Source organism: Bos indicus x Bos taurus, chromosome 11 (genome assembly GCF_003369695.1).
Source record: "Bos indicus x Bos taurus breed Angus x Brahman F1 hybrid chromosome 11, Bos_hybrid_MaternalHap_v2.0, whole genome shotgun sequence".
Taxonomy (NCBI): Eukaryota; Metazoa; Chordata; class Mammalia; order Artiodactyla; family Bovidae; genus Bos; species Bos indicus x Bos taurus.
The window spans coordinates 6,268,128-6,291,074 of NC_040086.1; the positions used below are offsets into that span (position 1 = coordinate 6,268,128).

The following is a 22,947-nucleotide window of genomic DNA, read 5'->3' on the forward strand; positions in this document are numbered from 1 at the left end:
TTCTGGCATATAACTTTCTTCTAGCTTAACTACAATTTGCATCCACATTCTCAGGTTCTGACATCATTTGTCATTAATCCAGACTTTCATTTGCATCATTTTGGCATCATCATTTGCCCTTGCAAATCATCCTAACAGCAGTGAAACAACAATGTGAAGCAATTACAAAGGTAAGAAGATAAAAATGTAATAAAACCGAATTCACGTCCCGGACGTGTTCAGCCTCAGACTGTGGAGGCAAGGTGTTTCATCTTCTCACCGTTGATGGACTTCATTTCCATTTTTACTCAAAGAACATGAATCAACGACTCTGTTTTTGGTTAGGAGTGTGTGTTAGTTGCTCAGTCGTGTCTGACTCTTTGCAACCACCAGGCTCCTCAGCGCATGGGATTTTCCAGGCAAGAATCCTGGAGTGGGTTGCCATTTTCCTCCTCCAGGGGATCTTCCTGACCCAGGGAATGAATCTGGTTAAGACACCCTTAACTTGTTTTTTAAATTTTAGGCCGTGCCATGCAGCATGTGGGGTCTTAGTTCCCCAACCAGGAACTGAACGTGTGCTCCCTGCGTTGGGAGCTCAGAGTCTTAACCACTGGACTACCAGGGAAGCCTCTCAACTTGATATATTTTTTTCCCATTTTATTTTTTTATCAACTTGATACTTTTACATCTCAAGTTAAATAGTCAATGTATGTATTCATATCAGGGTAGGTCTTATGATTGCAAAAAGCTTTATTTAATATCCTTTTGATTGCACTAAGCACACACACGACACTAACGATTAAAATACACTGAGCATTTGCCCATTGCTAAGTGCCTTATTCACTCCCCCTTACTCCTCACAACAACCCATTATGTAGTGGAGAGTAATTCATTATTTTCCCCAGTTATGTACAGGAAACAAGAAACAATTCACAGAGCCAGAAATCCAGCTCTGACTTCACATCTTCATCACTATTACCTCTTCCACTCTTTCGTCTTTTAAGACAGGGGTCCCCCAACCTCCAGGAGCTAATGCTGGATGACCTGAGATATAACTGATGCAATAATAACAGAAATAAAGTGCACAGGAAATGTAGCGCACTTGAACCATCCCGAAATCATCTCCCACCCCAGGGCATGGAAAAACTGTCTTTCACGAAACTGCTCTCTGGTGCCAAAAAGGCTGGGGACCACTGCTGTAAGACACACATATGTGTGATAATAAAGAATGCACACGAGGAGGGCAAAGGAAGATGCGAGGGTTTTGAAACAAAGTGGAAAAGAACAACTTAAAAAATTTTTATTTTATATTGGAGTCCAGCTGATTAACAATGTGGTGTTAGTTTCAGGTATACAGCAAAGTGGTTATACACACATATGCATGTATCTATCTACTGTTTTGCAAATTCTTTTCCCATTTAGCTTATTACAGAATATTGAGCAGAGCTCCCTGTGCTATACAGTGGGTCCTCGCTGGTTATCTATTTTATTTTATATTGGCACAGAGTTGATTAACAAAGTTGTGTTAGTTTTAGGTGTGCAGTCAAGTGATTCAGTTATACACATACATATATCTATTCTTTTTCATTCTTTTCCCATTAGGAAGAACAGCCTTCTTTTTAAACTGGATTGGCTGAGTGTGGCTGAGGGGCGTGGGTTCCTTATTTTCTGTGCTGGGGGCTGTTGATTTTACATTGCTTAACTCTATCCCCATTAGATTTTTATGAGCAACTTAATTGCAAAATGATGATCTAACGGGACACCTTTGAAACTGCTGAAAGTCTGTCGTTCCCGAGGGAAAACGGCAACCAGAAGCCAGGCCTCCTCGGCAGACAGACAGCACGTCTGGGCGTCTGGGCTGGAGAGGAGGATGTGAGGGGTGCTTTGAACAGGTGAGATGGTTTGGGAGCTTCACCTGCTTTTCAAACCTCCCCCCAGCAAGGGTGCAGTCCAGGGCGGGATCCTCCACACCTATGTTTTGTGAGCTGCTAGACAACAACCAGGTAATGCCTATTTAAAAAAAAAACAAAACACACCTTAACAAGTTCCAACCAGCCTTGCGAAGCACAGGGTGGACACGGCCCAAGTGCGGGTTGCAACTTGGACCCCTGATTATACCTGAGAAGGAGGCCGCCCGGGACGCAGCAGAGCCCTGCTGTCGGGGGAGGGCTGGCCCCCAGGAGGGTTTACCTCCTGCAGGCAGTGGGGCCACGTGGACTCCGTGGGAAAGACACCGAGATGTTCTGGGTCTGCGGTGCCCACGATTGCTTGGCTGACAGCTCCCTTGAACTCGCCCTCCCAGGGTGATGAATGTGAAAGATAAACTGGAGCCTTTCTGCTCCCCTGGGCACAACCAGCCAGCCATGGACCCAAGGTCCTGGGTTCTGCGGGCTGCCAGGCAGCCCCCTGAGCTCATGAGCTGGCAGAGGAACAAACGCACAGAGAACAAAGGCAGGCGTGACTTGGGAAGGCCCGATTTTAGAAGCTTTTTACAGGCTTTTAATATGCTAAGTTGGAAAAGCTGAGTGAGTGTGTGTGTGTGTGTGTGTGTGCGCGTGCGTGTGGACTGGGGGACGGATGAGGGCAAGGGCTAGTTTTCATATGTCCTGAGAGAAACCTGGGCCTCCGTCCCACTAATCTCAGAAGTCACATTAGATAGACCAGGGATTCTTCTATTTGGAAAATGACAACGTTTTCCTTGTGACATGTCAGCCAGGAATGTTGCTTACGAGGTGGAGAATAAACATGTTAAGCAGAGCTGTTTCTCTAGATGTGACAACCACACACACACTCACACACACACTCTCTCTCCATTTCCCTCCCCTTCCCCTGACAATAACAGAGCATTTTATACTTTGGCCTCCATTCGCCAAGAATTTCTAGGTCAGCGCTTAGACCCTGGTCCAGGGCTCAGTCCGGCTGCCAGCTAAACAAGACTGGGATCTGGGGAGGTCTGTTCCCTGTATAAAGATGTTACCCTGGAGAGGGGAGCAAGGCAAGAAGTGCCCTGGAGTTGGGAAAGGGCTTCTTTGCATCTGGCACACGCTGCATATTTATAGTCATTTTCCTTAAAAAAAAAAAAAAAGCCTCAAGCTGCTCGTTGGTTTTGCAAATCAAATCTTGGTCTCTCCTTGGAAATGCTGCCTCAGCAGTTTTCAGTGGGATCCACCACAACACGGTCGTCCACCCCACCCCCTCCCTCACCTCCAGGGAAAACAAACGCTCTGACACCAGGGCTCCGGGTCTGCTTGCTCCTGGGCCACCTGTGAGGAGTCCAGTGAAAGAGGTCCCGGGCTAGGGATCCTGTCCTCCTGCTAAGCCGCTGGCGTCAGGAGAGGGCGGGGTGGATGGTGGCAGAGAGCTGACAGTAGAATTTCTCCTCTGAAGGGGCTCCGAGGGACAATATGGGGAGACAGGGAGGAGACAGGGGCTTATCTCAAGACTAAACTGATTTTAATTAGATTATCTGCTTTTTCTGCAGTGCCTGGTGGTGGCAGTGATGAGAAAGCAAAAAACCCCCAGAGTCCTTTAAAGCCACTAGCCTGGCTCCCAGCCAAATCTCTATCCTGATGCTCTCATCCGCGGTTTCCATTTCTTTCCTTAACATGAGGTCCAGAAAACACACACACACACACACACACACACACACACACACACACACACACACAAGATGCCCTTGAAAAATCCAGATGCCTTCTCCTTCCCGAGGCAAATATTAGCAGGAAAGTGCTAATCAGACCTCAGTTGGCTGCACCCTCAGAGAAGCGCCTGGCTCAGTGGAGCTGTCACTCTGGGGAACAAGGAAGATGCTGGTCTGTGGTTGGCTGGGGGATCCCCTCCGGGTTCTGAATGCTAGTGAGCCTGTAACAGCGGGACCTGAGGGTGTGCCCTGGGCGGACACAGCCACCTGCCTTCCTCGGTGTGTGAGGACAGGGGGAGGTGCTTGGTTAGGACACTGTGTGAACACGTGTGCTACCTGTCCAGCCCCCCGGCCCCCAACACACACACACACACGCACATGCACACAGGCCAGCGTGAGCAGGGCTCTGAGACTCAGGGACAATCCAGACTCTAACTGCCAAAGGGGGGATGGATGCCAGCAGAAGACGTCGGCAGGGGAAGACTGGCCACTTCCTAGGACCTGTCATCACATGTTTTCCTGGACTGAAGGGTGAGGCTTGATTCATTTGTAATGTAGGTAGCAGAAGTAAGAAATCATTCAGGGTCTCGAGCTGAGCTCCCTGCTAACAGCAGGCCCCCACCAGCTGTCTGTTTTACACACATACAGTATCTATATGTCAATCCTCCTGTCTCAATTCACCCCACCTTCCCCTGCTGTGTCCACAAGTCTGTTCTGTATGTCTGTCTCTACTCCTGCCCTGCAAATAGGTTCATCACCACCATTTTTCTAGATTACACATATGCGTTAATATACGATATTTGTTTTTCTTTTTCAGAATCCACTCTCTGATGACCTAGAGGGGTGGAGATGGAGCAAGGGGAAAGGAGGGAGGTCCAAGAGGGAGGGGATATAGGTATTCATATACCTATGGCTGACTCATTTTATTGTACAGCAGAAACCAACACAACATTATAAAGCAATTATACTCCACTAAAAAATAAAATAATCATTCAGAGAGCTCCATTTTACCTCTGCCTGATCTCCCCCAATGGTGACATCCTGCCAAACTCTAGTACAATATCACAATCTGGTTTTGACACTGATACAAATCCACTGATCTCACTCGGATTTCCCAAGCCTTCCTTAAACTCATTTTTGCATGTGGGCATGTAGCTCGCCTGTGGAAATGCCTGCATCCAGCACCACGGCTGGGACACAGTGCGTGTCTCATCACAAGGTGACCACGGCTGCACCATCTCTTGCTCCCTCAGCCCAACGCCCCTAACTCCCGGCAACGAGGAAGCTGTCCTCCATTCCAGAAATTTTGCCATTTCACAAATACCACATGATATCATTTATTTGTGGAACCTGAAATATGACACAAACAAACCAATCTACAAGACACAAACAGGGTCACAGACATAGAGAGCAGACTTGACGTAGTCAAAGGCAAGGAGGGTGGGGGAGGGATGGATTTGGGGGGGTGGGGTTAGCGGACGCAATCTGTTATACATAGGGTGGATAAACAAGGTCCTGCTGTGGAGCACAGGGAGCTGCATTCAATATTCTGTGATAAACCATATGGAAAAGAATATGAAAGAGAATATGTGTGTATGTGTGTGTGTGTGTGTGTGAATCATTTTGCTCTACACTTGAAAACTAACACAACATTGTGAATCAACTACCCTTCAACTAGAAAGGAAAAAAACTTTGTCATTTCAAAATGTTTTATAAATGAAATCACACAGTATGGAACCCTTTGAGATGGTTTTTTTCCACTCTGTAATTCCCTGGGGATTCATCCAAGCAATTGGATTGATAGCTGGATTGAGAGAGAAGGAATGATGTCTTGCAAGGACGGGATGATGGGGAGCCAAGACAGACACGCATTTGATGTCCTCTGAGCAAAGCGAGCATGGCTGAAACCAAGGCTGTGCATTCGGGAGAAACTGGCAACGTGGATGGGAAGTGCCTATAGAAAGAGCTGGGGACGGTCACCAGTCTGGGAAGAGGGGGCTGTAGGCTCTACACAGGAGGTAAGAGCAAGTTCCTGAGGTTTCCGAGCAAGAAAGAGAAAAACTGAAGAACTGGGGGCAGGTTAGTCTCATGGCTGTGTTCAGATAGTGGTGAGGTGAAGGGAGGGAGCTTACATAGGACCCATGAAAATAATCTCGATGTGAGACGATGAGGACATACAGGAAACACCTGTAACCAGGAAGAGCCATCAGGAGACCCAGGAGGGGAGAATTAACAGGACTTGTGACCCGGGAGTCAGGGAGGGCTGCAGGGTGATCCTCTGCATAGGTTCTATCTCTTGGGATCACAGATGGAAAAGAGGGCGTCAAGAGGCAGAGGTGATGGGAGGGAGCGAATGAAGTTAAAGTTCTACCTCTTCAGTGGGAGGGACCAGTGGGTCCTCTGCATGGGAACATCCAGGAGATGGCCCAACAGAACATCCCTGGGGGTGGGTGAGACGAGGAGCAGGAGAAGTGATTCAGGAGGAGGACTCATCCGTGGAGGGAGCGGCAGGTGAGAGACAGAAAAGAATGCGGTGTCCTGGGGTCAAAGTGTAGGAAAAACGTCATTAATGATGAAGCGGCGGGTCTCTGGGAGATGCCTGCCCTGGTGGGGAAGGGAAGGGCTCATTCTAGGGAAGGGACTGGATGACGCAGAGTCCTGAGGGCTAAAGGAAAGTTCAAGCAGGACATGGCCAATTCTGTCAAATTTGACAGAGGAGAAGAGCAAAGACAGTGCAAAATGGCCCTGGCCGTTGAGATGATGATGAAAATGAACGGTAACTGAGGAAATGAACGTGGTACACGTTTCTCTGGCAGACGATGTTGCCAGAGACTGACGTGCATGTCAGAGTGTTGATGTGATGTGCGTGTTTCCATCCTTAAGAAGGATGAATGGCACAACAGCCAAAGAGCCAGTTCGAGTCAACGCAAGTACAAACGGTCCTAATATGAACCAGGCTGTGACCAAGACCAAAGTACCTAAGTGACAGGTACTAACCTGGTGCACCTTTTTCCACCCAGAAGGTAGCAGTACTGGGCATAGAAGAAAGAACTTCTCTTGATACAGATTCCGTCGTAATGATACCTGAAAAATAAACACGGTCTTAAAGATGGTGTCAAACCACTAACTGGGCTCGGGAGAAGAGACAGGACAGCCTAGCCAAGGAAGACTTAGAGCTGTTCTCTAGGGTTCATCATTGACCCCATTTAGCAGGAAAAGCTAATCAGTCATTCAGCCTGACCAGGCTCTGGTAGGTGGACCATTTCATACTATCTCACACACATCGGCTTTGAAACAAGCTGGCGTATGTCCTCCTCTGCTTTCCTGACTTATGACACTTGAATATGAGAGATGCCACAGGGAAAGCCTCCTGTCGTCTCTGCCATCAACTTTCTCAAAGAAATGCAGACCAACTCCAGTGTTCCCTCTGCTGAATGGACTCAGGTTCTCAAACCCCCATAAGGAAGTTTGGTTCCTCCTCTGCTAAGCCCAGGAAAGGAAGCAGCTTGTATGGGCTCATAGCAGCCCAACAATTTTTTTTTTTTTTTTTTTTCAAATTAACTATTGCCCAATGCTTAACTTGGCAAACACTTCCCATGCCTTCAACTCCTTCATGGGTGGCAAGTCCTTCCCTAACTTGGCTTCTGTCCCTTCTTAGTGATTTCTTGCTCTCGCTGATTTCTCCTGACTTTTCTTGATTTAAGACAAACAATAAGTAACAATGATAACTGAGTGATAATTATAACAGGATACACCCGATAATACTGGAATTTCCTTTTGTGTTAAAAATATCACCTGGGTACCTTGGTCTCTTGAATATAATTCAAATATGCGAATTAGATGGAACACTTAGCAATTTTAGTTCAGAGAGTAATTAAAATAGTTTTATTGTTCTAGGGCTATCATTACTTAACTATTAGACATTTACATGTCTAAACATTGAAAGTGTTGAAACAGAAAAATACAGTGTGACTTTTGTACTTTAACACAATCTCTTGAGAAGACAGAGACTCAAATTCGGTTCTGGCATCACCTGAATTGTATCAGGCACTGGGAATTTCATTTAATTATGGGAATTCTTTGGGAGGAGTTGATATTTATAGTTTGTTTAGTTTTGCACTTTTTGGTCATCCATTTTGAGATTTTTCAAAATGTATGTTTTTAACATTTAGAATAAAACCAAAATGATCAACCTACCTGGCACTGCCTCTCGTTCCCAGCCTCCGGGTGCCAAGATCAGGGAAAACCAAGTGCACGAGCTAAAAGAGTAAGTTAGATTTAAAGTTGCAATTTTAAAATTTAGAAATAGAACTTTCAGCTTCATCTTTTGCCATGTTTAACCTGCATTCCCTCTTTTCTAATCATAAAGAAAATACAAATAAATGAAATTTGGAATAATCAGACAAGTATAAAGAAGGAAACACAGCACTCCAAGGGAACCACCATGTAAACTCCAATGCAGTTCATTCCTGACTTTTTTCCAAAGCCTTCCTGTGCGAGTGGATTCTGCAAGTCTACACTGGAAATACTGGCATCGTCACAATTCTCGTGTCAGCAGCTCTGCTTCCCACTTTCTTCCCCCTACCTTGTACTGTAAACATTTCCCCGTGTCATTAAAAATCCTCTAAAAACAGGGCATTACTAACACTGCAAAGCAGTCCATCATGCTACTTCCCTTTTTCCAATGTGATTGGCATTTTCATGTTAAAATGTATTCATTTACTTTTCATTTGAAAGATTTTGCTAGCAAATGTTACAAAATATTAAATGAGAGCTACTTCTGACTCAATGTTTCATCTCCCCATCATTTATTTATTTATTTTTGGCCATGCCAAGTGGCTGTGGAATCTTAGTTTTCCAACCAGGGAATCAAACCTGCATTGGGAGGGCAGAGTCCTAACCACTGGACCACCAGGGAAGTCCCCATCCCCACTATCTTTTTTTTTTTTTTTTAATTGAAGGATGATTGCTTTACAGTATCTGTGTTGGTTTCTGTCAAACATCAACATGGATCAGCCATAGGTATACACATCTCCTCCCTCTTGAGCCTCCTTCCCACCTCCCTCCCTACCCACTATCTTTCTGATGTACATTCTGTTAGCACTGATATGATATCTATGACCAATTATATTTTTTAAAAACCAGAAGTCTGTTCTGTCTGAAGGTCCGTGACAAACATAGTATCCAAGTGCATGACTGTTGAAAAGGGAAATCCTGTATCCTGGTAAAACTACAAAACTACAGAGCAGGAGGGCAGGATGTTCCAGGCGGCTCTGTAATGATTTCTTCCATGTTCTCTACGTCTCTGGGTCTGCCTTCCTCTCTCTTTTATTCTCAGCTTCCAAGTGGGAGGGTTGGATGTCATGAAACATTTCTCCTGCCTGCCTCAGACCCTACCTCTTCCTACAGGAAGGCTCCCCCACTTTCCCCCGCCCCGCCGGACCCTGTGTGGAGGCACAGAAAGGGAGAGGAGGGCAGGTCTGGAATGTTATTTTTTTTTTTCCATATTTACTTTACATATATTTTAATTGGAGTATAATTGCTTTAGGTCTGGCACAATTAACATCAAAGTCATGAGGCCAAATCAAGGAAGGAGAACCGAAAGGGATGCGAAACATAAGCCACAGGAGAGAGCTCCCTCAGAGGCTCCCTCCCTCAGAGCCTCAGGGCTTCCCTCCCTCACAGCTGCCTCAGACCCACCCTCACTCAGAGCTCCCTCAGAGCCTCTCTTCTTCAGAACTAACTCACACCAACCTCCAGAGCTCCCTCACCCTCACACCCTTTTCCACTCAGAGATCCCGAGGACCCTTCCTCACTCAGAGCTCCCTCAGCGCCTCTTCATCGCGGCTCCCTCAGAGCTTCCCTCAATCAGAGCTGCCTCAAAAAAGTCCCTCCTTAAGAGATCCCACAGAGTCTCTCTCTATCACAGCTCCCTCAGACCATCAGACCCTCTCTCGCTCAGCACTCCCTCAGAGCCTCTCTGGATCAGAGCTCCCTCAGACCAGCAGACCATCCCTCACTCCAGCTCCCCTAGAGCCGTGCTCCCCCAGACTCTCCCTCCTTCAGTGCTCCCCCAGACTTGCTCCCTCAGAGCCTCTCTCCCACACTGGCCCCTCAGACGCTGTCTTGCTCAGGGCTCTCTCAGAGCCTCTCTGGATCAGAGCTCCCTCAAAGCCTCCCGTTCTCAGCACTCCCTCAGAGTCTCTGGACCAGAGCCCCCTCAGACCCTCAGACCCTCTTACTCAGAGCTCCCTGAAAGCCTGGCTCCCTCAGCCAGCCCTCCCTCCCTCAGAGCTCCTGCAGACCTTATCTTGCTCACAGCTCCCTCAGAGCCTCTCTCCCTCAGAGCTCCCTCAGATCATCCCTTGACCTGTGAACAGTGGGTAGGATGGGGTGGTCCAATCACCTCAGACCCTGGGGAAGAAGATTCAAGAATTAGCGTCAAGGACTGATGTTGAGGCCCCTGCGTTCAATGTCTGGCTTGGGCACCAGACTCCAAGTCGACGAGAGACAGCTGGCCAGTGGCCTTGGGGGCAGGCCGAGGACTGTGGTCACTGCCCTGGCTCCAACATACCCACAGCCTGTTCAAGACAAGAATGGCTGAGAAGTTTCCACACCCAGACGCTGGCCACAAGTGGTAAAGAGCTGACAGGTAGAGGACTTCCCCGGCAGTCCTGTGGTAAAGACTTTACCTTCCAATGCAGTGGATGTGGGTTTGATTCCTGGTCAGGAAGCTAAGATCCCACATGCTTCATTGCCAAAAAACCAAAACATGAAACAGAAGCATTATTGTAACAAGTTCAATAAAAAACTTCTAAGAAAATTTTTAAAAATGGTCCATATTAAAAAAAAATCATAAAAAAACAAAAGCTGACAGGTGAGAGGGCCCAGATTTTGCCTAGCAAGGCCCCAGGATGGGCAGTCAGGTTTTGGAATGAGTTATTCACTAAAGCCAGGGATGCATTCTAGAACATTCTCAAGGGTTGCCCTGCAGAAGCCACGGGTGGGGGGGGGGAGACCAGGAGACAAGGGTCTGCCTAGCCCCCAAATGTGAAGATGTGTGGTAGAAATTTTCCGTCCACTTTTACTTCTCCCAAAACCCAGAGAGGTGGTGGGAGAGGGGAGGGAGGAAAAGCAGGTCCCCATTCCTAGTAGCCTGCTCATGAGAAACCTTGCTGGAGGATTGGGGAAATCATTCCACTTTAACCTCAGCTCAGAATGTGGATGTCACGTGGGGCTGGATCTTGTTAGGCAGGTGCCCTTTGGTAAACTAGAATGGCAATGGAGCTTTGTATCACCCAAGGATTTCTAGGGAGGTCAGGCTGCATTTCTGGACAATGAGGCCATGGCCAACATTTGCCTTCTTCTTTTGTACACGTTTCTTGAATCTCCACATTTTCTATTAAGGGAATGTATTATTTCATAATCAGAAAAGCATCAGGAAATGCTACTTTAAAAAAAAGGAAGTCAGCGTTTGGGAAGTTTCCTCATCCTCGTAAGCCTGTTACTTGCACTGGGAGTGAAATGACCCGTCATGTACCCGGGACTGTGGAGCAGAGCAAGAAACACCCCAACATCTGCACAGGAACTTGTGTGGAACCTGGAATCAACTCTATTCCCAGGGGAAGAGGCAGGAAGTGAGAAGTGGGTATTTTGTTGTTTCTCTTGTAAACAAGCTTTGGGATCATATCCTTTTCCCCTTCCTCTCCCTTCTTTGAGTCACAGATTCAGCAACTCAGAGTCCCTTTCCAAGACCAGCAACACTGAACTGGCTCATTCTTTGGGCAAATTCCCAACAGGAACTGAAAGCCAGGACCCCAGTGTCTTGGGGGATGGATTTGAAAGGAAGTTGGAAGATCAAAAACGCTGGACAAATGCCCGCGATCATACCGGAGGCTCTTTTTAACACTTTCTGTGGAACACTGCAGTGGGACCACCCTGGATGAGAAACGACTGAGAAGGAAATCGAAGACAGGTTTTGAACAGGAGCCTTAGGTTTCTTAAAAAAGGAGGCAGGGATGATCCAGAGCCCAAATGTGTCAAGCTCAAGTCACCCCATTCCCATCTGATAAGGCTGCCAGATAAGGAAAGTGCTGTAGTGCCAGGATGCCCAGACTCAAAAGCCTTAGAGGAAGTGTCCCAATCAATATGTTGAGTGATGAAAGGGCAAAATGTGGGCTGAGTGATAAGACAGCTGGGGAGTTCCTGGTGGGTTGGAAGACCTCACCCAGAGACATTCAGGGAGCTCCAGAGCCTAACACCTCATTCACACCCACATCACTTTTGATTTATTGAGGGAGGGCTAAGTGTGAGCTTCAACAGCTGACACGGCTCGATGACTCTGAGTGTAGAAGATTCAGCAGGTCGGAACTAAGAAGCTGCAACTTAGAATAAGGAAACAGCCACTCTTGGGTTCCAACACCCATCTGCATTGACAACAATCTGATAACAAGGATAAAATATTCTATTTATCTGGAGTGTTTTACAGTTTACAAAGCAGTTTTGGGAGGCCTGTGCCCAGTCTCTCAGTGTTGTCTGATTCTTTTGCGACCCTCCAGGACTGTAGCCCACCAGGCTCCTCTGTCCATGGGATTTCCCAGGCAAGAATACTGGAGTGGATTGCCATTTCCTACTCCAGGGGATCTTCCCAACCCAGGAACTGAAGCCGCATCTCCTGTGTCTCCTGCATTGGCAGGTGGATTCTTCATCACTGAACCACCTTACTTCTAATTCATGTTAAAAAAAAAAAAAAATGAAGGGTTACTTTTGCTGACCACAAGCTTTAAATGAAACCAACATAATGGCAGGGAAGGATAAAAAGGTTAGTAGTCAAAAAAGTAACAAAAAATACAAATAAAAGCTCCATCCTGAGCCCTCCTGAGACACTGAGTTGTACCCCTGGGGAACCTGTCTTTGAAGAGAAACACCAATAAATTGAAGTCATAATGAAACAAATGGGCAGGGAAGTTAAAAGTTGGGAGCCAAGAATATTCAGTGGAGAAGTGAGTATCAGTGGAAACATCACTGGAATTCACAGAATTGCCCTTGGGAGCCCAATGGGAGCCATCATTTCAGAAAATGATGTCAAACAACCTATCAGCTTGCAAATTAACCCCCAGACACATGCCCAAGAGAACAGCTCCACGTGCACAGTAGGAGACACATGTGAATGTTCACAGCAGCAAAATTGGGAAACAACTCAAATGCTCATCAATTGGAGAGCGAACGAATCAACTGAAATATTATAGAGCAGTCAAATGAATGTAGAGGAGTCTTGATATAAGAGTAAGTGGAACAAGTCCCCAAAGATGACACATAACATGATCTTCCTTCTAAAAAAATTCAAGCCACAAAAATTAAAACTGGGCTTTTTGAAAGAAATGCAATCTATAAAATAAGTCAGACAGAGGAAGCCAAAGATGGTATGATCTTGCTTATATGCGGAATCTAAGAAACAGTGACAAAACAAAAGCAAAACTAAAAACAAACAAACAAACAAACTCACTGATCACAGAGAAGAGACTGGTTGTTGCCAGAGGTCACAGGACGGGTAGGGCATGGGCAAAATTGGGTTAAGGGGATCAAAAGTTTAAGAAAAAAAGAAATGATATAAATGTAGTAAGATTCTTTTTAAAAAGGCAAGAAAGGGACTTCCCTGGTGGTCCAGTGGTTAAGACTCCACGCTGCCAATGCAGGGGCAATGCAGGCAGCATCCCTGGTTGGGGAACTAATGCTCCCACATAATGCACAATGCAGCCCAAAAAAATTTAAAAAAATTTTTAAGGCAAGATAATGATGAAGGGGTTGATGGTTCCCAGGAGCTGGGGAAGGCGGGGAGAGGGGTTTCTGACCACATGGTTCCTATAGGGTGGTGGATTCACAGATGCTTATCATATTGTTTAAAAGAACAAAAGACCCTGAGAGAATCAGGCCGTGAGTGGATGGAAGGTTGAGGGCATGTCAGGAACCAGTTCCACTCTGTCCACTGAGGAACACTGAGAAAGGCAGCAGACAGGAAGGGAAGAAAGACTGGAAACCGGAGGGAGGCTGGACTGACACCTCTGTGGCCCGTGAGCAGGCTCCTTATCCCCAGGTCATTTCAGCACCAGCTAGGGGCCTCCTGTGGGGGTCTGATCCTGCAGGCTGTGAGCTGCCCCAAGGCCTGCAAGGAGCCAGGCGGCTTTCCGTCCGCCTGTGTTCTGCTTGCCAAGCACGGATCCTGGGGGAGGACTATTTGCCCAGGGGAAGAGTCACTTCCTTGTAACGGAGACATAAAAACACACTGCCCCCTCACAGCTCTGAGTCCCAGGCGTGTCTGTCCCCAGAGGGCATTCTGTTCTCATACAAAGCTCCTAGCTGGAGGTGACTTTGAAGGGCTTGTCATTGGATATGGAGTTGGACCAGTGACTGCCAAGGTCTTTTGGGAGTACAGGATACTTTTGAGGGAATAACAGGTGGAAAGAGGTCTGAATGAAGTCAGTTGAATGAAGTCCATAATGAAGTCAACTGCCCCAGCGTTGCAGCAGGCTGTGGGAACCTTGACCTTAGTCACTCATGGTTCGTTCCTTGACTTTTAATGCTATCTGCCTCGGCGGATGGCTGTCACAAGACCAAGCATTAAAGATGCCAACTGTTTCCTCCCACCCACCCATCCTTCCTGCAGGCCTCTTTTGCCTGCAGATTGTTACAGGGTCAGGCCCTGGAGCAGAAGGTCAAGTGAAGCATCTTGGGAAGCAAGCACCATACAAGCAGCCATCATGGGAAATCATGACACTGGAGGAAGAAGCTGGCTTCTGGGATGGGCCTGGAGCAGGACTGGCAAGAGAAGCAGCATCACAGTGGTTTACAGACACACCAGAGGGAGAGAGGAGATGCCTGGTGACTCAGAATCTTGTCTAGGTTGTCTGAGAGGGGACCCAGCAGCCACAAGTGGCCACTGAGCACTTGAAATGGGCTGGTCTGATTGATGGGCTGTACATGTAAAGGGTCCATACAGTCAAGGCTATGGTCTTCCCAGTAGTCATGTACGGTTGTGAGAGCTGGACTGTAACGAAGACAGAACACCAAAGAATTAATGCCTTTGAACTGTGGTGCTAGAGAAGGCTCCTCGAAGTACCCTGGAGAGCAAGGAGATCAAACCAGTGAATCTTCGGGGAGATCGACTCTGAATACTCACTGGAAGGACTGATACTGAAGCTGAAGCTCCAGTATTTTGGTCATCTGATGCGAAAAGACGACTCACTGGAAAAGTCCCTGATGCTGGGAGAGATTGAGGGCAGAAGGAGAAGAGGGTGTCAGAGGACGAGATGGCTGGATGGCATCACTAATGCAATGGACATGAACTTGGGCAAATTACGGGAGATAGTGAGGCACAGGGAGGCCTGGTGTGCTGCAGTCCATGGGGTTGCAAAGAGTCAGACACGACTAGGTGAGTGAAAACCAACGTGTAAAATAATGCATTTGATCTTTGAGATCTAGCATGAAGAATGAACAAAACAACTCAGTGAGTTTTAAATACTGATTCCATCTTGAAACAACAGTATTTTGAATACTTGGGATAAAATTTAAAATTTATAAAATCAGTTTCACCTTAAAAACTTTGAAAAGGAGGATCTAGAATATTTAAAAATTATATATCTGGCTCCTATTACATTTCTATTGGGCAGCACTAGATTAGATTCTATGAGGTCCAGTCAAACTTCTTGCCATTGGATTAAATGAGATATCCCTCTAAAAAAATTCTCCTTTCGAGACCTTTGGTGGTCCAGTGGTTAAGAATCCACCTTCCAGTGCAGGGGATAAAGGTTCGATCCCTGCTCAGGAGCTAAGATCCCACACGCCATAGGGCAATGAATCCCGAGTGCTGCAATTAGAGAAGCCCACATGTCACCATTAGGACCCAGTGCAGCCAAAATAAAATTTAAAAAATGATAATAATCAAAATTCTCCTTTTAACTTGTTTTGAGTGGATTCTGTCTATTCTTGAAAACCAGACTGAAAGTAAATATGATGCAATATGAAAGCTATTATTGTTACTTTAATAACAATTAAGCTCTGTGATTCTATTAATTCTTTCCGTCAACAAATCCTATTGGCTGTCTTCCAAATACACCCAGGATTTGACCCCCTACACACCTGGGCTTCTCCCACCTCCCAGAGTTGAGCCTCTGATCCTCTCTTCCTGGTCTCTGCCCTCCAACCACTGCAGCCTCCTTTCTGTGTTAGCCCCCTCCTGCCTCGCGTCTTTGACATTGGCTCTGCCTGCTCTGCTCTTTGCTCATATAACCCCATACTCACTGTTTCATCTTCTGGAAGTCTAGACTCAAAAGTTACTTCTTGCCTCCCCTCAAATTACAGCCCTTCCCCTAACACACACATCCATATACATATGCACACAGGCACACACACACACACACACGGATCCTTTACTCTTTCTACTCTACTTAGCATTTACACAATCTGCTGCTGCTGCTGCTGTTGCTAAGTCACTTCAGTTGCGTTTGACTTTGTACGACCCCATACACAACTCACCAGGTTCCTCCGTCCCCGGGATTCTCCAGGCAAGAACACTGGAGTGGGTTGCCATTTCCTTCTCCAATGCATGAAAGTGAAAAGGGAAAGTGAAGTCACTCAGTTATGTCCGACTCTTCTCGACCCCATGGACTGCAGCTCACCAGGCTTCTCCGTCCATGGGATTTTCCAGGCAGGAGTACTGGAGTGGGGTGCCATTGCCTTCTCCATTTACACAATCTAATAGACTATATATTTTATATTCTTTATCTGTCTCCATCAACTATAATATATTAATAATAAATACAGGACTTCCCCAGTGGTCTAGTAGTTAAGAATCTGCCTGCCAAGGTAGGGGACATGGGTTGACCCTTGGTCCGTCCGGGAAGATTCCACATGCCACAGACCAACTAAACCCATGTGCCACAACTAGTCAGCCTGCACTCTAGAGACTGTGCTCTGCAACCGGAGAAGCTACTGCATTGAGAAACCCAAGCATCACAAGCAGAGAGAAACCTTGGCTTGCTGCAACTACAGAAAGCCCACGTGCAGACAAAATAAAAACATAAATAGAGTAAATTTAAATTAAAAAGTAATAAGTGCAGTGAAGGCAGGGATTTCTCTCTGTTCTCTGTTAATTGCTGTACTCTCAGCATCTAAAACAGTGCTGAAGTAGCAGTTGCTCAATGAATATTTGTTGGATGTAGAGGGTCTCAGATAGGCCATCCTTGTGCTAACGTTTGCTGCGTATTACGTGGTATAAACAAAGCCCCTGACAGAGCTCTTAACCTCCAGAAGAAAGCTTTGAGAGCCCAAGAGTTCTCTAGATATGAGCAAATTGTGGGAAGGATCAGCTGTTTGACCTCACAAGGTAGCTTTTAGCGCTTGTGGGGTCCTGAGCTGTGACATGTCTATGCAGGGAACAATGACCCGGCAAGCCAGGCTGAACGATGCGGGTCTCTGGGGCTGCTAGAGCTGCATTCTCTCTGGTGAATGTAACCCCACCCTTCCCTTTCCTGGCCCCTCACTATGAAGTGTGGACAAAGGATGGGATGGCTTTGGGAAGGTGTGAGGAAGTAGGCTAATCATCTGGCTGGTTTCCAGGGTGAAGCCGGTTATATCCACTTCAGTTCAGTTCAGTTCAGTTCAGTCGCTCAGTCGTGTCCAACTCTTTGTGACCCCATGAATCGCAGCATGCCAGGCCTCCCTGTCCATCACCAACTCCCAGTGTTCACTCAGACTCACGTCCATCAAGTCAGTGATGCCATCTAGCCATCTCATCCTCTGTCGTCCCCTTCTCCTTCTGCCCCCAATTCCTCCCAGCATCAGAGTCTTTTCCAATGAGTCAACTCTTGGCATAAGGTGGCCAAAGTACTGGAGTTTCAGCTTTAGCATCATTCCTTCCAAAGAAATCCCAGGGCTGATCTCCTTCAGAGTACCCACTTAGACCCAAATAAACCCCAGCATTTCCTCATTGATTATTAATAACTTGCATACTTTTTTACTCAGTGGACATTGTATTTTTATCTTCACAACAGACCTTCCCAAACATGGCTGGGTTGACTTGGTTCTGAGCATTCTGCCCACAGGTCTCCATGTAAATCTCATACATGAGGCAGCGAGGCACACTGTATCCTTCGCAGATGCAGAAATTGTCAACCAACCTGGGGGTGGGGTGGGGTGGGGAGGAAGAACAGGAAGAGGAGGTTGGCATCAGTGATTCTAGGGCAGGATGCTTCCATAAGGGTCAGAGACAAGGGTGGATCTAACTAAATGAAATATGCTTAGTTTATTGAATGAATGCCATGGCTCATCTGTCAGTATCTGCAATGTACCCTTTTGTGCTTAGCCCAGAGTTAAGTATCAGTATGTTGATTGTGACTTTAGACTTCCAACGTGGTGCAGTATTGTTGCTTTTATATCTTTTTGGTGTGCAGGCATATTAATAAGAAGCCCAAATTGTTGGGTTCAGCAGACACTGCTTCATGTAACTTAACAAAGGTGGCAACCAAGATCTCTGTAACTAGGACACAGGATTATTAACTCACTAGGACACAAAACAAGGCCACTCCCCCTGCCCCCATAGAGTCAACACCCCTGAGGGTGACAGCTGGAGCCCATGTGGCTTCCCAGTGCCCATGTGCCTGTGACCTGGGACATGTGTGCGCAGCCCTCCCCTCCCCTCTTTCTCTGAAACAGTTGTTTACATAACTTTTAAACCCAAGTGACTTAGGCCAGCCACTATATATTTGATTAATTTTTAAAAATTAATTTGTATTGGAGTGTAGTTGATTTACAGTTACATGTTTCTGCTGTACAGCAAAGTGAACTAGCCATGAAGTGTTAGTTGCAACTCACGGACAGTGGCCCACCAGGCTCTTCTGTCCCTGAGGTTTTCCAGGCGAGAATACTGGAGTGGGTAGCCATTTCCTTCTCCAGGGGATCTTCCTGACCTAGGGATCAAAACTAGATGGCTCAGACGGTAAAGAACTAGCTATACATATACATCTATCCCCTCTTTCTTGCATTTCTTTCCCATTTAGGTCACCACAGAGCACTGAAGAGAGTTCCCTGTAGGTTCTCAGTAGGTATCGATTTTATATGTAGTATCAGTAGTGCATATGGGTCAATTCCAATCTCCCAATTCATCCCACCGACTTTCCCTCCTTGGCGAAGCCAGCACAGTTTTTAAACACAGAAGCATTTTTTAGCAGGGAATTTACCAACAATCTGGGATTCCTTCGTAGCTTAGACGGTAAAGAATCTGCCTGCACCGCAGGAGACCCGAGTTTGATCCCTGGGTTGGGAAGATCCCCTGGAGAAGGAAATGGCAACCCATTCCAGTATCCTTGCCTGGAAAATCCCATGGACAGAGGAGCCTGGTGGGTGGCAGTCCGTGGGGTCACAAAGAGTCAGGCACGACTGAGTGACTAACACTTTACCAACAATGCATCTCCTTTCTTACTGATGACCTACGGCTTATTTTCTGGGATGAGGCACGCTGAGGCCTATTTCCTTGCAAGCTAGAGGCCACAGTTGTTAATCCCATCTGCTTTATGGAAGGAGGAAAAGTCAACATATGGGGATGGAGGGAAGCTTTGACCCTGTCTTGATTTCCTCAGGTAACAAACTACCATAGGCCAGGTGGCTTTAAGCAACAGAAATGTGTGCTGTCACAGTTGGGGAAGCCGATGGTCCAGAAACCAGGTGTCAGCCGAGTCGGCTCTTCCTGAGGCTTGGGGAAGCATGTGCTCCACGTGCTCCTTCCCTCCTCGCTGCTGCAGAGGCCAGGAACCCTTGGCCTTCCTTGGCTTGTGGATGCTCCACGCCAGTGCCCCCAAGTCCAGTGAGAGCTCTTAACTGGTTACATCTGCAAAGGCCATCTTCTAACATCCTCCAGGACACCAGGCTGGCTCTGTTACAAACTGAGGGGTTCTGTTTGTTTTTTTCACTGTTCATTTTTTAAAATTCTGATAAAATATATATAACATAAAGCATATTTTAAAATGCAGAGTTCAGTGCTGTTAAGTATCTCCTCATTACTGTGAAATTGCTCGTGCCCTGCTGTGTATCACCATCCATCCAGAGAACTCCGGCTGTCTCACAAAACTAAAACTCTGTACCGGCCAGAAACACTCTCGATTCCCTGCCCTTGCCCATGTGTGTGTGTACTAAGTCACTTCAGTCATGTCTGACTCTTTGAGACCCCTATGGACTGTAGCCCACCAGGCTCCTCTGTCTATGGGATTCTCCAGGCAAGCCGGAGTGGGTTGCCATGCCCTCCTTCAGGGGAACTTCTTGATCCAGGGATTGAACTCTCATCTCTTCAAGATTCTTGCATTGGCAGGCAGGTTCTTTACTGCTAGCACTTCCTGGGAAGCTCTCCAGCCCCTGCTAACCACCATTCTTTCTGTCTCAACAAATCTGACTCCTCTCAGTGCCTCATACACGTGAAATCATACAGTGTTTATCCTTTTGGGACTAGCTTATTTCATTTAGCATAATGTCTTCAAGGTTCATCCATGTTGCTGTCTGCATCAGAATTTCCTTGCTTTCTATATCTGGAAAATAGTGCATTATGTATAGACCACATTTTGTTTATCCATCCATCCACTGATGGACACTTGGGTTACTTCCATGTCTGACTATTGTGCATAACGCTGCTATGAACATGGGGGTACAGATATCTGTTCCAATCCTTGCTTTCAAGGGGAATTACTGGATAACACGGTGGTTCTCTTTTCAGTGTTTTGAGGAATCTCTATAATTTTCCATAGTGGCTGTACCAATTTACATTCCACCGACAGTGCAAAAGGGTTCTAATTTCTTCATGCCATCCAACCATCTCATCCTCTGTCATCCCCTTCTCCTCCTGCCCTCAATCCTTCGCAGCATCAGGGTCTTTTGCAATGAGTCGGCTCTTTGCATCAGGTGGCCAAAGTATGGGAGCTTCAGCATCAGTCCTTCCAATGAATATTCAGGGTTGATTGTCTTTAAGATTGACTGGTTTGATCTCCTTCCAGCCCAAGGGACTCTCAGGAGTCTTCTCTAGCACCTCATAGACTGGATGCCTAAAGATCAGTCATCCTGGGGAAACTCTGCCCCTCCTCACCTCCTGCCCTCCCAAGCTTGAAGGGCACAACCCCACCCCGGGATCCCAGGCCTGCAGGGGCAGAACTGGTGACACAGGCCTTGAACACCATCCTGCTTTTAGGGCACCAGCTTTGTGGGCAGCCTGCATCCCACCAGTTTATAAATGACCTGAGGAGAAGGTCCAGGTATTTTTTTGAATCTCTAATCATTCTTTCGAATCTCTAGACTTTTCCAGTCCTAGAAAGTCTAATTGACTAAAGGGTGACCTGAAAATTGACAACGGCCTCCTCAGAGCCCTTTTTTGTAAGAAGGTTGCTGATATGATGAGGGGTCTGAGTAAGTGTGAAAGAAGCAGAGGGCTGCTTGTAACACTTTGAAAATACCGTGTGTACTGTGGTTACTGTTTTCAATATTTTAAAATTATTTTAAAACATTAAAAAATATTTATTCTCTTGATTTTCTTTCTTATGCCAGAGAAAAGACATCGAGAATCTCCTTTTGGAGAAAAGGGGTGGCCAATTAGGACTTTTGGGGTTCCAATCACAAACACACTGTTCATTTTTCTATCTCACCCATTGAAACTTTCCAGAAAGTCTTTCTTGAGAAATACGCCTTAAAACTTAAAAAGAGAAGTAATCAGCTGTCTACTGGTTGGTCACCTTCTAAAGCGAAGGTTTTAGGCCTGGTTTCAATTATTTTGCTACTTAGGAAGAGCTACAAACCCCTGAGTTCATCAGTCCCAAGGGCTGGCGGTGTTTTTCTTCCAGTTTATTCTTCCTCTATGTAAATAGCCAGAAGTGAACTTCACAAGCAAATGTGGAGTGCATTGTTAGAGCTAAAAAAACGGCTTTGCCTTAACTTAGAGAACTTCCCAGGCGGAATGGCACACTCAGAGAAAATACTCTCCTGGCCTAGCTGGGTGCTCTCCATGTACACGGAAGCCCAGACCCACCACCAAGCCCCTTGAGGGCGGGCTGGATTACTTCCTGCAGGGAAGTGTAACCAACGGGGAGCCCCCAGGTGGGAAACCCCCATGGCCCGTGGTGTGTGTGTGTGTCTGACAGAGACCAGCAAGGTAGCCCCCAGGCGGAAAACCCAAATGGCCGATAGTGTGTGTCTAGTCCCATTCCACCAGCGGTAAGTGGGAAAACCACATGGCCCATCGTGTGTGTGTGTGTGTGTGTGTGTGTGTGTGTGTGTGTGTGTGTCTAGACCTATCCCACCAACATTAGAAAGCGCTGGTCCTTCCTGAGAGTGAACGGTTGTCCTTTCGAGCCTTTTATCTGCCCCGGGCGCAGGCGGTGGCCCCTGGCGCTTGGCCGGAGGTCCCAGGGGCAGCAGCGGAGGGAGCTGTGCCCCTCTTCCTCGCCCTGCTTCTCCCCTCCCCTCCGCCGGGCGCCCCCCGCCCCCAGGCCGCTCACCACTGGATGATGCCGCTGTGCAGGCCCCGGCTGCCCGCGCCGCCCAACGGGGAGGCCGGCACGCCCTCGGCCATGGCTAGAGCCGCCCGCTGCTCCGAGGAGGCGAGTCCGCAGCGGCACCGTCGGGCCGCCGCCGCTCCTGCTGTTTACTTTAGAGCCGGGCGCGCGGGGGTCGGGAGGAGGCGCGCGGGGGCGCGGGGGCAGCGAGGGGCTGGGGACCTCGGGGGTCCGCAGGGGGCGCGTGGAGGTCTGGGCAGCGGCGGGGGACCTCGGGGGCGGGGCGCGCATGGGGGGCGCGTGGCTGGAGAAGGGCTGGAGAGCGCGGGGTAGGGGTTGCTGCGGGCAGTGGGGGAACGCGTAGGGAGCTGGGCTGCGGGCCTGGGGGGGTGGTCCGGGGGGCCCCTGGGCCTGTGGTGGGTTTGGGCCACGCCCCGCGCCTGCTGGGAAGGTTTGGGGGGCGGTGTCCTCGCCTCTCCCAGATCCAAAGACCGTAGAACAGAAATACGCGTAGCGCTCTCCCCCCTTCCAACCAGTCAGACAAGGTTGCAACACACAAAACCCAGTGCACGCACCAAGTCAGGGCATCTGATGAACGGTGGTCCTCAACCTTGACTGCGCTTTGGAGTTACTTGGGCACGTTTCAAAGATGTAGCCTCCCAAGAGACACCCCCAGAGGGTCTGGGGTTTGAGGGGAAGGCTTGCTCAAACCCGCTTTTATAAGCTCCTCAGAGGTTAGTGATGCTAACCTGCGACCTGGGGTGAGAACCTCTGGTGCTGGGAATTGGAGGGAGGGGAGGTGGGGGC

The 22,947-nt window shown here is 47.6% G+C and overlaps 1 protein-coding gene across 1 annotated transcript in view; it reads right to left on the minus strand.

The window, feature by feature from the left end:
- Nucleotides 1-22,343, minus strand: part of RFX8 (RFX family member 8, lacking RFX DNA binding domain) — a 52,303-nt gene extending 29,960 nt beyond the window's left edge. Inside the window, exons 1-2 of the mRNA XM_027554387.1 lie at nt 22,144-22,343; nt 17,670-17,793 (exon numbers count right to left, since the gene is read on the minus strand). Coding sequence (XP_027410188.1) covers nt 17,670-17,793; nt 22,144-22,217 — 198 coding nt within the window. The 5' untranslated portion in view covers nt 22,218-22,343. The remainder of the gene's footprint in view (nt 1-17,669; nt 17,794-22,143) is intronic.
- Between the last annotated feature and the right edge of the window lie 604 nt (nt 22,344-22,947).